Source organism: Aethalodelphis obliquidens, unplaced genomic scaffold, assembly GCF_003676395.1.
Source record: "Aethalodelphis obliquidens isolate GAN/ISIS:26980383/991018 unplaced genomic scaffold, ASM367639v1 scaffold1, whole genome shotgun sequence".
NCBI classification, from domain to species: domain Eukaryota; kingdom Metazoa; phylum Chordata; class Mammalia; order Artiodactyla; family Delphinidae; genus Aethalodelphis; species Aethalodelphis obliquidens.
This window is the reverse complement of record NW_020837945.1, coordinates 3,439,575-3,454,201: the sequence shown is the minus strand read 5'-3', so window position 1 is coordinate 3,454,201 and position 14,627 is coordinate 3,439,575. Positions and strand designations below refer to the sequence as shown.

At 51.6% G+C, this 14,627-nt stretch overlaps 1 protein-coding gene across 1 annotated transcript; it reads right to left on the bottom strand.

Annotated features, from left to right (window-relative positions):
• Nucleotides 1-1,243: 1,243 nt before the first annotated feature.
• Nucleotides 1,244-4,238, bottom strand: TFF3 (trefoil factor 3). The gene is made up of 3 exons (XM_027121497.1): nucleotides 4,124-4,238; nucleotides 2,403-2,549; nucleotides 1,244-1,393 (listed from the first exon to the last, which is right to left on the bottom strand). The coding sequence occupies exons 1-3, from the start codon at nucleotides 4,203-4,205 to the stop codon at nucleotides 1,380-1,382; spliced, it is 243 nt and encodes an 80-aa protein (XP_026977298.1). The 5' UTR covers nucleotides 4,206-4,238; the 3' UTR covers nucleotides 1,244-1,379.
• Nucleotides 4,239-14,627: the final 10,389 nt, after the last annotated feature.

The window sequence follows — 14,627 nt, the reverse complement described above, 5'->3', positions numbered from 1 at the left end:
CAGCCTCCGCTCCCTCCTCACCCCACGGGATTGTGCGCTGAATGCCCGGTCCTCCTGGGGGTGGAGGGCGAGCGGGGACCTGCGGGTGGGGGAAGGCGCTGGTGGGACTCTGCGGACAAGTCGAGTGAGTGAGGGCAGACGCCGCAAAGAGCTACGGACTCGGCCGTCAGGGAGGAAGGACAGGATGGAGTCCCTCTCGCAGGGTGGAGGGCGTGAGAGTGCTCAGGGAGCGGGCTGGGCATCTCGCTCTTGGGGAATCACGTGCACCTCAGAGGGGCTCTAGCTCCTCCAACTAGACCTCACGTGACAAATCGCAGTGTAACAGGCCTCCCCTGGGTGGGCCCTCAGCGGGGGCTTTGGGATGAGTTACTTATCCTACAACAAAGGGAATAACATCTCACTGCTAGGATGTTCATAGGATCTCACTCGAGAGACCTGGCCCAAAGTGCAAGCTTAAAAACAAAGCCTTTGGTTTCGAAAAGGAGCAAGTGTCTCTTTTCCAGCGGGAAGGATGGCTCAGACCCAGAAACCCCTGACCGGAGGCTGCGCTGCTTTCCGTTCCGCCCCGCGCATGCGGTGTAAACGAGCCCTGCGGTAGAAGGAGTAGAATCGTCTGTGCAACCTTAACAGAGTCCTGTCAGCAGGAGGAAGCAGGACACTCAGCTTGGACGGCTGGAGACCGTCCCGGTGTCCGTGGAGAGCTGCGTGTCCCCAAGAGTGAGGGAGGGGACAGCTCTCCGTCTCGGGGTTACTAAGACTTCATGAGTGTTCGTGGTGACATTTGTTCACGTATCCACAAAGCTGCATCCATTCTCAGAGGAAAAAAGCAAAAGAAGGCCCCCCAAGCTGTCACAGATGGTAAACTTGACTTACAAAGAAACCAAAAAGTGCCAATTGGTAAGATGGTTTTATTAGCTTTCTCTTCGCCAGGAAAGACATTAATAATCTTTTTTTTTTTTTTTTGGAACTTACATTTGAAACGGTGTTTCTCAAGGGACACTTAGAAGGCGGCTTGCCCTCCCCGTCAGGTCAGCACTAGATGTGAGGTTTGCTGCACCGTCACAGCTAGGGAGCTAGATTGGGAGCCTTCCCTCCTCCCCAGGCCTGGGGGAGACCCTCTGCTGGGAGATGCTAAGACACCCTCCTCCGCTCCCGTCTGTGAAATGCTGAGAAGGGGGAGTGTGACTCGGTAGAAATAAAACACAACAGCGGAAAGTCTCAGGAATGAAGACGTGAACTCATGCTGAGCACGGGAGCTTTATTCTTTAAACATCAGGCCTCACACATTAGGAGCAGTGCTTGCCGGGAGCAGGTGATAGAAAAGGAGGTGCTAGCGCCAGGCAGAGTCCCCTCCCAAGCTGTCGGGCAGCAGCACGGCTTCAGAAGGTGCATTCTGGAAACAAAGCACAGACGTGCGTTACCCTGAGCCATCCCGTGCCTGCCACCCGCTGCCCCGCTTCTCCAGGTCCAGACAGGCTCCGAGGTCAGCGCCGTCTGCTGCTTTCCACACCAAGTCCCTGGGGAAGGGTTGAGCTCCCCCCGACCCTCGTGGGAGAATAGCCACATGCCCCACGGGGACCCAGGTTGTCGGGGCAGACGGCACCAGAGACGGGCCCAGGTAGGGCCACTGCCAGAGTTCAAAGAAGTGTCGTCGCAGGCCGAGGAGCCGGCAGAGTGGGGACGGCCAGCACAGGGCTGACTCTCCCTCCTGGGCCCAGAGCCTTATCTGGACCTCTGCCCGGCTTTGCCGGAAGGGGAGGAGGCCCCAGACAATGGGAAGGGGCCCCCGTGCTGATTAGGGAGCCGGCATCAGGCGGAGACGTGGCCTCCTTCGTCGTTACCCGGGTGCTCGTTCCAGGAAGGGGCCTTAGGTAGCTACGTTCATCGTAGACGGTGATCTGGCACCGGGGCTGCCAGATGGCTCACGGCCACCTCCACGCCGCACAGGTGATGGGTGGGGCATGGAGGCAAATCACCTGTGCGCAGTCTGCTCCTGACACGCGGCTCCCCAGGGGCTGCCCTGCACCCCACTGCTCCAGCGATGGAGGGGTGAGCACCTCGTACTGGGGGCAGGGTGGGGGATGGCAGGGTGGGGAGAGGTGCCAGGACTCCAGCCCAGCATGTCGCCAGTCACAAAGGACAGAGACTCTGCAGGGGTCGTGTGCTGAAAATGACCTTGAAATCCTCCCAGCTTTCCAAACCTACGTATTGTCCATTTCTCTCCAAACTAGTTCCCTCTCCGTAGGGCCTCGACTTTGAACACCTTTCTGAAATGATTAGAGTTTGCACAGACCTCCTCGGCCAACTGACAGCCGTGGCGCAGGGGGTCCCACCCAGGGCTCAGGTGTGTGTGGCTTCCTGGGAGCCCAGAAAGGTCCCCCGTGCACGTGGGGCTGACTCACCTGCTTCCTGCAGGGGCTTGAAGCACCAGGGCACCCCGGGGATGCTGGAGTCGAAGCAGCAGCCCCGGTTGGTGCACTGCTCGGCGGTGACGTCGGGGTAGGCGCAGTCCACCCTGTCCTTGGCTGGGACCACGCACTGGTTCGGCGCTGTCCCAAACAAAGCCCAGTCAGAGCCCTTGTTGGCTTGGGGTTGGTCTACCGGCTGCATTTGCTGGTCTGCACCCTCCCCCAGCTCCTGAGTTCAAAGGCTGTGATCTCACCCCTCCCATAACCTGTGCTTGTCTGCTTGTCGAGGACACTCTTCCCGTAAATGTGTAAAGAGAAACGTTCTGTAGGCGATCTGGCTGGCTGCCTGGTGTCTCTCACTTGGGTGCTCCTAGCACCTTGCCAGGAAGTCAATAGGGCCTGGATTCCTTCCAGCTGGCAGGTACCCATGGGAATCCAGGGCCCCCGAACCCGGAAACAATGTTCCTCTTTATTGTCTTATCAACAAAATCTCCCCCTTAAAACAAAAGGAGTATAATAGAAGGCGGGCATTCAGAAGAGAAAATCACAATGTTTACTATTTCCTGCTTCTTTTCTGTATCTCCCTACCCCCCTGTCAAGCCTTCCCTGTACATCCTTGGCCTCTACTGTTCATTTTCCAAGTAAGCCTTTATGTCTGAAGTTCAGCAAAATTCCACTTTGCCTCATTTCTTAAACTGGATTTGTCCTTAGGAAAATAGAAATCACGTGAAATCTCAAATCCTCTCCTATGGCTGCCAATTCATAATTCCTCATTCCACTGGTCCCCAAACTTCGCTCACATTGGGATCAGCCGGGGGTCTTGAAAAACCATTGATACCTCCTCCCACCCAGAGACTCTCTGATATAGTTGGCGTATCCTGGGCTTTAAGAGTTTTAAAATCTTCCAGGTGATTCTGATGGGTGACAAGTTCGAGACCTCTCAGCAGATAACTGCCACACCCTAATTTCTTTTCTTTTCTTTTCTCTTCTTTTTTGCGATACGCGGGCCTCTCACTGTTGTGGCCTCTCCCGCCGCGGAGCACAGGCTCCAGACGCGCAGGCTCAGCGGCCATGGCTCACGGGCCCAGCCGCTCCGCGGCATGTGGGATCTTCCCGGACCGGGGCACGAACCCGTGTCCCCTGCATCGGCAGGCGGACTCTCAACCACTGCGCCACCAGGGAAGCTACCCACCCTAATTTCTTCACACTCTGGTTAATGGAGCAGACTCATTCCACTGGAACTGCAGTGCAATGGCTAAGTGAAAACTGTGTTTGTAGGTACTGAAAATGTGATCGTTTTCATTTGTCTTTTCTTTTTGTCTTGCGAATGTGCCGGAATAATGCACAAAGACCTATACTGTAGTTTGGAAATCCCCAGCAAGGCAGGCAGTGGGATAGTGGGCTTCGGTGTTGGCTGCCAGCCAGGTGGACCTGGGTTCCAATCCTAATTTCCACACTGCCCGAGAGGGTCAGTTATCAGCTTTCAGAGCCTCAGTTTCCTTGTCTGTAAAATGGGGACAGCAAGACCCACTATGTGGAGCTGTTGAGAGAAAATGTGTGCGTCTGGTAAGTGGCAATTTTATTAAGGGGCCTGGTCACTCTCCTCAAGTCACAGGAAGCCCCCAGCCTGGCTCTCCCACGTCCCGTCCCCTTGTCATATGCTCCCACCCCGCCACCCGGCCCCTCCTCCTTAAGGAGGTCAGAGCGGTACTCACACAGACCCACGTACTGCCCAGTCGAGCTGGAGGACACCAAGGGCAGGACCATCACCAGCAGCCAGAATGTTCTGGCCTCCATGGTCACGGGCGGGCTCTGGGGACCCGTCGGCTCAGAGGACATGCCGCGTCTGCCAAGAAGACTCATTTTTTATACCCCTGTGTTTACACAGGCACTCCGGATTCTGTTTGTCTGGGGAGCCCTTCCCTCTAGGTCCAGCCCCACCTGCTTCTCCCCTGCACAGGGTGGTACAGCCCCCAGAGCGTCATCCATCCCAAAGGGGAGAGGCTGCTTCCGACCCCACCTTTCTGGTAGTAAGCCAGTGGTGGTAGCAGATTCCAGTTTCCTGCGAATACCTCTCTGTCAGGGAGCAGGGCCGTGTTGATGCCTGTGTCAGCCTGGCTGGAAGAAAAGGATACAGGCTCAGCGTGGGGCTGGAGGGCAGGGTCAACAGGCCTGGGCATCAATCCTGCAACCCGCCCAGCAGCAGGCCACCAGGGTTCCTGCTCAGCGACAAGAGCTCCCAGGCCGCGTAATCGCAGCCCAGTCTCGGGTACTTGAAAAGACAGGTGACGGCGCAAGTGCGGTATGTGGTGCACGCAGATTTCACCACTCTTGAAAGGTGGACGTTCCTTTTCTTCCTTTTTTGCTTTTCTCCAGCAAAAAAGTTGTTTTTATCATCAGCTACACGTTAACAAATGTATTAAATAAACTTATTCAATACATTTTCATAAAAATATAATACCTGCAGCTGGTTTTTATTTTCTTTAATATTTTCTTGCCGTGGACCATTTGGTTTTTTGAAGTCTTTGTTGAATTTGTTACCATATTGTCTCTGTTTTATGTTTTGGTTTTTTGGCCAGGAGGCATGTGGGATCTTAGCTCCCCGACCAGGGATCGAGCCCGCTCCCCCTGCAATGGCAGGCGAAGTCCTAACCACTGGACCGCCAGGGAAGTCCCTGCAGTAGGTTTTTAAAATCAGACAGTACAGAAGACTCTCCCCCTTTTGTGTGGCGCTGTCCATGTTTAACACGTTCTTAGGTGTTTTCCAGAATGTTCTCTGTACATTTAAGCACATTTTTAACACAAAGGCGAATTTACACCTTGCCCAGCTGGCTGTTTTTTTTTTTTTTAAGTGAAGGCTATATCTTGGAAATTATTTTATAACAGCATACCTACATGATACGGGTATAATTTTACCCATTTTCTGGAGGAACACACCAAGACTCAAAACGTTGTTACTGAATCCAATCTCATACTGCTGGCCACACAAAAGGCCAGGGAATCGAGAGACAGGTTGGGGCAGGAAGAGCGGCTTTATTGGGAAAGCTGGGAGTCCGAGAAGATGGTGGACTCGTGTCCCGAAGAAGCATCTTACCCGGGTTAGAATTCGGGCTTCTTTTATTCTAAAAGGGGAGGGGGTGCGGCTGATGCCTGAAACTTCTTAGCGCCGCCAGACCCAGACCTTTGTTCTTGCAGCCTCCACGTAGGTCTAGTCACCGCGTGCCTGTAAACTTCCAACGAGACAAGGGTTATTCTCTATTGTGCAACTTTTTATCCCTATGTGAGTGAAAAGGGTTTTACCTTTAAAGGTCAAGCCTGGGAGGCAGAGCCTTGAGAAAGGGCTGTTACGTATATTTCAGGACATAGGGGACATTTCGGTACCCAGGTGAAGAGGCAACAAGATTAAGCACAGAGCACAGAGGTTAGAGCTGAGGGGACAGATCCCGCCTGGAGTCAGGTTTGTACTTCTCTGTTACAGGATGGCTGTCAAAGGTTACCTAGGGGACCCGGCGGAGCTGGGATTCGACCTGCCTCTGTGGGACCCTGCGGTCTCCACTCTCCATTCAGGGTACCCGCCCCACCCTGCAGCTGGCTGACTGGGGAGAGAGGGCGCCCCTGGGGTCCAGCTATCGTGTGTTCTTCAGGCTTCCTTCCTGGCTGGGCTATTCTTCTCTCTGTTCAGCTCTGACCCAGGAACCGTGGGGTAGGTTTTGTACACCATCCCAGGGCGGGGTTGGTGGCCGCACTTTAATCCCCAGGCGGGGTTACAGTGTTGGAGGGGGTCCCCAAACCACCCAGGGGTTCCTCCTCAGAGCTGTCCTCCCCTGAGTGACCCATAGGGCCAGCCTGTGCTTACACTGGGAACGGGGACTCTGTCCCCCCTCGCCACTCCCCTGACCCAGCCCTGCTGCCTACCCAGTGAGCCCTGGGGGAATCCCCATGCCGTGACACCCGCATCTGGTTTGCTCCCCACTCCAAGGCTTGGAGACAGCAGGCTCCTCATCGTTTTCACGCCCCTCGCTCTGTTCCCAGAGGGAGAGAGTCGCCTCAGCTAACAGAGGGCATGATGGTTATGTCATCGCAGGGGAAATTCCTGGGAGCCTCTTCTGGCCACACTGCTGCCACAGCCCCCGCCCTCCCACCCCCCATAGTACCCCAGGCCAGGCCAGGCTGGGGTTGGACCAGGTTTCAGGAAAACACAGACCCCCAGAAACGGTCTTAGAAGGGGCAGTTATTTGAAGGCTGCCCTGGCAGGGAGCCCGCCTGGCTGCCCTTGGAATCACCTGGAGGGCCGGACCGGCGTGGACCCCTGGGCCCTGCCTGCCCGGGCAGGTGGCTGGGAGACCACTGAGTTCTCCCGGCAGCCAGCGCGAGCCACTGCCTGCTGGTCTGCTGCAGTTTCACTCGGTGGATGTGGATGGAGACCCCGCTGCAGGAGCCTGGGGCTTGGGGCTGAGGAAGGAATAACAAGGGGGCAGAGCCCCGTCCTGAAAGACTCCCTCACAGGGAGACGGGGGTCACCGTTACAGTGATGAAGCCGCGAGACCTGGTCCCAAGTCTGGGGCTGTGTGACCTTGGACGCTTCACTTCCCGCCGGCGCCCCAGCTCCTTGCCTGTCACACACAGCCTCATCTGCAGGTTTGCCTGAGCTGGTGAGCCCGAACCAGGTGCTGGGGTCACACCTGATCACCTGCCAGCTGCGGTGCAGCAGCTATAGCGGCAGAGGGTCCAGCCTCGCAGACTCCAGGTCTTGATAGAAGTGGCAGCTGTGGGAAGGGGGGTGGCAGGGACAGAGCACAGGCTTCTTAGAGGGAAGAGGGTGAGGCCGGCCTTGGAGCCTCGAGAGGCGAGCACACGTTGCTGGGGGAAGTTCAGCCGTGTGTGTGCTCTTTGTTCTGTTCTGGGGACCCTGGGCTGTCCACCAGGGGCAGAAGATGGGGGCAGAGAGCCCATCCTGCCCTCCAGAGCACACAGGCCCATAGCCATCCGCGTTCCCCTGGGAGAGTTCAAGTTCCGGGAATGAAATAACACCAGTGCCAGAGCGGCAGGCCCCAGGGTCACCTGTCTTGGCCCAGCCTTGACAGATGGCTTGCCCAGCGCTCCCAGAGACCAGGGTGAAGAGCTGACTGGGCCGTCCTGGAAGCCTACCCTGCATCACTCCCTCCCTGGTCTTTGTATGCTGGTGCCCAGGGAAGGCAAGGGCCAAGAAGCAGGCTGTCTGGCCCCAAGCGCTAGGTTTGCAACCTCCCACCTGCAGGATGCATGGCCCCTGGCACGTATACAACAAGCATGGACCGAGCGTGATCACAGGCCTGGTACTTGACCTGTAATGTAGGGCCCTGAGGACACCAGGCAGAGTCTTGCCCTCAGAGCCCACAGCCCTGTGAGGGCGAACCAGCCTTGAAGTGTGAACTGTGGTATGATGCCACAAGACCTGGCAGAATGCTGCCCAGCAGGCTTCTCATCCGGGGTGAAATCTGCACTGGGTCTTGAGGGATGAGTAGGAGTTCACAGATGGATGAAGGTCAGAAGCGTGTTCCAGGCAGTCACTGTGAACTCACCACCTCACAGAAAATACAGTCAGGGCCAAATACTCCATGTCACCCCTCAGCTTTCTAATATCGTCCCTCTGGGTTACTCAAGCCGGCAGAGAGCCACACAGAGATAGAAGGTACAAAGTCACATTTTTCCACACACCTAGAGTAGCCCTGGGGCCACAGACCTCCCCAGGGAGCTTCCTGCTGACCAGCTGTCGCATCGCTCTGCAGCTGCCTTGGGTGTGGCCCTGCCCTCTGTGTTCCGTACAGAGTTCCCTCCAGCCCGACCCTTCCTGAGGAGCCGGACCTGAGTGTGTATGCTTTGGGGACGCAACCATGGACCGATTCAGGGAGGCTCCTGGTTTACACCGAGGACAAGCGGGGGGCTTAGAGTCGTGCACATGTATCGCGCACCAGCTGTAGGGGAGGGGTAGAGGACAGCGGGTCCTGAGTCCGGACGGAGGTTATGGGCCCGAATACGCCCCTCATGGACCCTGGATCTCTTGCCCCCAGTCCTGGGCCAGCACCCATCATACCACGTACAGGGGCATGTGACAGCCATTGGGGGTTTCAGGGAAAGCAGCGTCCAGCTCAAGGTACATATCTGGTGATGCTGCCACAGTGACCTCTACGTCGAGGGCTCGCTTGGGTTTGGAGCTATTGCGTCAGCCCCAGGTGCCGTGACACCCAGGAAATGTTCCCAAGAACAAGTCAGCTGATGACCAGGGCACCCAAAGGAACAGAGATAAGTCAGAAGTAAACAGAGCTGGGAGCCGGGAGCGGATGTGCCCGGCCCCTCATGGACAGCCCTGCCTTTTGGACCCAGACGGCCTTTCTCTGCAGCTGGACGGGCTCCAGCAGGAAGCTGAGGCCTGGCAGCCGTTAAGGCGGCACCTGGGTGTGCCTCCACTTGGGGCTGACGAACGCCAGCCCCTGGCCCTGCGCTGTGTCCCAGGGGGACAGCCATGGAAGACAGAGGTGGTCCCTGAGAGCCCCCGGTACAGGCGGGGCAGGACAAAGGCCCAGCAGCTGCAGGAGACCCCGGGGACCCCATCCTCCCGCCAGCCAAGTTGGATAAAAGCCACCGCGCACTTCTTCCCTGTGAATCAAGCCGCTGTCACTGAAGGACTTGCAGGTGTGCTGGGTATACAGCGTGTCCTCCCCAGATTCACGTCCTTCCTGGAAACTCAGAGCGTGGCTTTATCTGGAACAGAGTTGTTGCAGATGTAAGTGTTTCAGTTAGGACGAGGTCAGGCTGGAGTAGGGTGGGTCCCTGGTCCGATCTGACGGGTGTCCTTATAAGAGGGGAGGAAATGCAGAGACAGACACACAGAAAGGAGACGATGTGAACACGGACAGACAGGGAGATGCCCTTGACTTCGGGGACCGAGACCGGGAGATACAGCTAAGATACAAGGAACGCGGGCAGACCCAAGGAGCCCGGAGACGGGGGCGAGCCTTCAGAGGGAGCCCAGCCCGCTGACACTTCCAGCCTCCAGACTGTGGGAGAAGGGATTTCTGTGGTTGAAACCACCCAGTTTGTGGTACTCTGTTATGGTCGCCCCAAGGGACACCCAGCTCCGAGGGGCTATTTTGACTTGTACTTTCTTGGGTGAGGGGCAGGGAGGGGAGGGCACAGCTAAAAATCTCAACAGTTGTTTTGAAAAGAGACCCTCGTCTTCCCCACCCTGACCCTCCCCTGGTGAACTGGATGCACTCTGCCCAGTGCCCAGTGCCCAGTGCCCCCCGCCTGGGACCCCGGCCCTCCTGCTGTGCAGACTGTGACTCCACCCCTGTCTCGGGCCCCTGCATTTGTCCTCACTGTGCGCCTGTGATTGTTGGCCCCTGTGAATCACAGGCTATAATCAATGACCACGTGCTTGTTGAATCCCTTCCCATGCTTCCACACGTCCCCCAAATAATCCCCATGGCTCCTTTATTCCAATTTCCTTGTCTTGGGGAGGCTGGACCACACTGACCAGCAGGGAAGTGCAGCGGTGTCACTTCCCAATCAGGGCCTCATGGGCCAGGGCAGGGAGCAGCCCACGCCAGGGGAGGCCCAAGGGAGGTGACCGTGTCGTGAGTTGTCCAAACTGGGGCCTGTTCAGAGAGTATGGGGTGCTATTAGCGATTATGCCAGGACAGCAGGTGTGGGGTCCCAGGCCACCCGCCAAGAGGGCACGCAACCAGCCCCTCACCGATGGCAGTCACTTCTGAGTCTGATTTGAACAGCGTGAGGCTTTGATGGGGCTCTGGCAAGGTGCTCTCTAAAGCTCTGGAAACAGACACAAAGCCAAGGGGTGCAAATATGAGTGTGTCATGGTCCGTCACGCTCTGACGTGCATGCCTGTGCCCTGGCGGGCAGTGTGCTTGTGGGTATGAGTGTGAATATCCAGCCCTGTCTCAGTGTGTTCAGGCTGCTGTAACAGCACCACAGATGGAGCGGCTTATAAACAACACGTATTTCTCACAGCTCTGGAGGTTGGAAGCCCAGGATCATGGCACTGAGGCCTTCTGTGGAGGGTCATTGTCCTGGTTCATAGGTGGGCCTGCCTGCTCAGAGACATCTGCACTTCACATGGCGGGAGGGGCTGGGGATCTCTGGAGCCGCATGTATAAGGCCACTGATCCCATTCATGAGGGCTCCACCCTCATGACCTCATCACCTCCCAAAGGCCATCACATGGAGCATTAGGATTTCAACACAGGAGTTTGGGAGGAACACAAACATTCAGGCCATTGCAGGCCCTAATCAGTAGTCAGTGAGCGGAGTAACCACACAGGGCCTGTGGGATTACATCAGTAAATGTCTTTGTTTTCATTTCCCATTCAGTGGGGGCCGATTCTTTTCCTTTTGGGATGAAAACTCAGGTGATCCCATAATCCCTAAAGTCACAAAACTTACTTGTCAGGAACTGAAGCTTTAAGCTCCATGTTATAATTAAATTCAAAATTCTGAATTTGATTTCATTTGATGCTATAAAGGAATTAGTGGTAGCATGATAATTGTATTGTAGATTTATGACTGTGTATCTGTATATATATGCAGATACTTATATATATTCAGATATATACCAGGGCCCGGGTTTGATCCCTGGTCGGGGAACTAAGATCCCACCTGCTGTTCAGCATGGCCAAAATAAAAATTTTTTAATTTAAAAAATTTAAAAAAAAATTGGTAGTTAGATTATTTTTAAAAAAAGAAGAGTTCACACTTCTTGTACAAGCCCTAGAGGGGATGCACAGAGTTCCCCTAGGCCCGATGGCCCGCCTCTGGTTCATAAGTAGAAACACTTATTTATCCTTTGCCCCAACAAACTCTGGGATGCAGGAAGATCCTAACAGCTCATCTTGTTCCTTGCTTGAGATTAGAGTTCTCAAGAGTCAGAAACGAGCCTTCTGTCACCCCCAACTATGGCGGGCATGGACCAAGCTCTCTCAGTGGTCCCCCTCTGCCTTGTCCACCAGGCTTGAGATCAAGGGCAGGCACACCCACCCTCCTTCCCTGTTGGAGCAAGATGGGAGTGGGAAGGACTCGCAGCACCTAAACAGCTCTCTCTGAATGTTCTCACGTGTCATTTTCTCCAAAATTCTCTGCTCATGAAGCTTTTATAGCTTCAATACAAGTACAAAATTTAAGACTCATCTAACAGTCCAAATTACTTTTAAGATGTCATGGTCTGTATCTCACGTTGAAACATGACATCTGTTGTTTCTGGATGTCCCAGCTGACCCTCCACTCTTAACATCCTATGACCCTAGGGGTAGGGGACCTAGAAGAGAGATTATAACTGTATTTATTCTTGATTGAATATAAAACCCAAAGACAGAAGTTCTAAGTTTGTTTCTTGAGATCTTCTAATGGGCAGGTCACTGTGACAGACTCTAGTGAGAGAGAACAAAATCAGGTAAATGAACATTTCCTTCTCATGAGGGACTTCATAGCACAACAGAAGGCTAAATAAATAAACTGTGTACTTTACTGAAGCCCCTGAAAGAACTAAATAAGTAGGGAGGTGCCTATTCATGGATAAGAAGACCACATTTTTTTGTACTTTTTTTGATTGAAGTATAGTTGATTTACTATATTGTGTTAGTTTCAGCTGTGCTGGTTTCAACATAGTGATTCATTTATATATATATATATATATATATATATGTAAACATAAATAGAAATAGAAATAGATTTAGATTACACAAGATACTGAATATAGTTCCCTGTGCTATACAGTAGGGCCTCGTTGTTTATTTTATATATAGTAGCTTGTATCTGCTAATCCCATACTCCTAATTTATCCCTCCCATACCCCGTTTCCCCTTAGGTAATCATAAGCTTGTTTTCTATGTCTGTGAGTCTGTTTCTGTTTTGTGTTTAGATTCATTTGTATTACTTTTTAGATTCCACGTATAAGTGATGTCATATAATATTTGTCTTTCTCTGTCTGACTTACTTCGCTTAGTATGACAATTTCTAGGTCCATCCATGTTGCTGCAAATGGCAATATGTCACTCTTTTTTATGTCTGAGTAATATTCCATTATATGTATGTACCACATCTTCTTTACCCATTCATCCGTTGATGGGCACTTGGGTTGTTTCCATGTCTTGGCTATTGTGAATAGTGATGCTATGAACACTGGGATGCATGTATCTTTTGAAGTAGAGTTTTCTTCTTTTCTGGATATCTGCCCAGGGGTGGGGTTATTGGATCATATGGTAGTTCTATTTTTATTTTTTTAAGGAACCTCCATACTGCTTTCCATAGTGGCTGTTCCCATTTACATTCCCTCTAGCAGTGTAGGAGGGTTCCCTTTTCTCCACACCCTCTCCAGCATTTGTTATTTGTAGACTTTTTGATGATAGCTGTTCTGACAGGTGTGAGGTGGTACTTCACTGTGGTTTTGATTGCATTTCTCTAATAATTAGTGATGTTGAGCATCTTTGGATGTGCCTGTTGGACATGTGTATGTCTTCTTTAGAGAAATGTCTCTTTAGGTCCTCTGCCCATTTTTTGATTGGGTTGTTTGGTTTTTTGATATTGAGCTGCATGAGTTGTTTGTACATTTTGGATATTAACCCCTTGTCAGTCACATCATTCGCAAATATTTCCTCCCATCCTGAAGGTTGTCTTTTTGGTTGTTGATGATTTCTTTTGCTGTGCAAAAGCTTTTAAGTTTGATTAGGTCTCATTCATTTATTTTTGCTTTTATTTCTTTTGCCTTGAGAGACTGACCCAAGAAAATATTGCTGCAACTTATGTTTGAAAGTGTTTGCCTATGTTCCCTTCTAGGAGTTTTATGGTGCCATGTCTTATATTTGTCTTTAAACCATTTTGAGTTTATTTTTGTATATGGTGTGAGGAAGTGTTCTAATTTCATTGATTTATATGTAGCTGTCCATCCTTCCCAACACCACTTGTTGAAGAGACTAGATTTTATAGGTAGCCATTTTTTCAAAATTAAACTACATATTCAATGCATTTTTTATCAAAATCCCTAAGGGAGATTTTTATGAAACACCACAAATTGGTCCTAGTATTTATATGGAAAGGTAAAGGGCCAAAGACATCCAGTGCAACTTTTAAAAAACAAGTAGTAAAAAGAGGAAGAGCAGGATCAGAAGGTATCTGTCTAATCAGATTATTCAAAAATTGTGTTTAAAGCAAAGAAGTATTGGTGCAGTGATAGAGTCACAGACAACTGGAACAGAACAGAAAGCCTAGAAATAGATCCATTTACATAAGGTAACTTGGGTAATAACAGAAAAAGACTCATATCAGTGGGGAAAGAAAGGACAGCTAAGTACATGGTATCAGGACAATCAGTTATTGATATCAGAAAAGGATAAACTTAGATCCTTGCATCACAACACTAAGCATCTCTTAATTATCCATATCGAGAAAAAGGTAAATTTAGATTCACAACTTACAACTCATATTAACATATTCCCAGATAAATTAAAGGCCCCAAAGTGAAAGTAAGCCTTAAAATTTAAAAAGAAAATACAGATGACCAGCCACCTCACACCAGACCCAACCCTCCTGAATATAATAATGAAAACTCTGGAAAATATACAAAAACAATGACCTGTAGGCAATGGGGAGTGAAAAACGAAGCAAAAACAGAACAAAAATGCCCTGTAAGATCCTAGAGGGGCATTGACACTTGGAGGAAGGGAATGGAGTGAATTTGCTATCTTTATGGATTTTTGCCTGAGGGTAGGTCATGGTTGATATTGTCTAGTGGTGGCTGAAACCCCAACAGAAAATCTACAGTCTTTCTAGCCTAAGTAACTAGCATACAGAGAACAAGACAAGCCCAGCGGCTGGGAAGTGAAGGGGAAATTCCCAAAAGGAGAGAGCCACAGGGAGAACCCCAAATTGTGTGTAAAAACTCTTCCCAAATTTTGGTCTGACCTCTGAACCATGTGTATGCAGGACAGACTCCAGCTAAAATAAAAGAACTGAGGTTTGAGTGCCACTCAAGAGGCAGAGTTTGAAGTTTGAATCCAACCAAGTAGATGGTGTGTTAAAACAAACAAACAAACAAATATAACAGTCTTCAGAGGAATGTAAGAGAATCTAGAGTCTCCACAACATAACAATATATTATCCTGTATTTAATCCAAAATTACTAAAAGACAAAGAAACAGGAAAGTGTCATGCATTCTTAAGAGAAGAAAC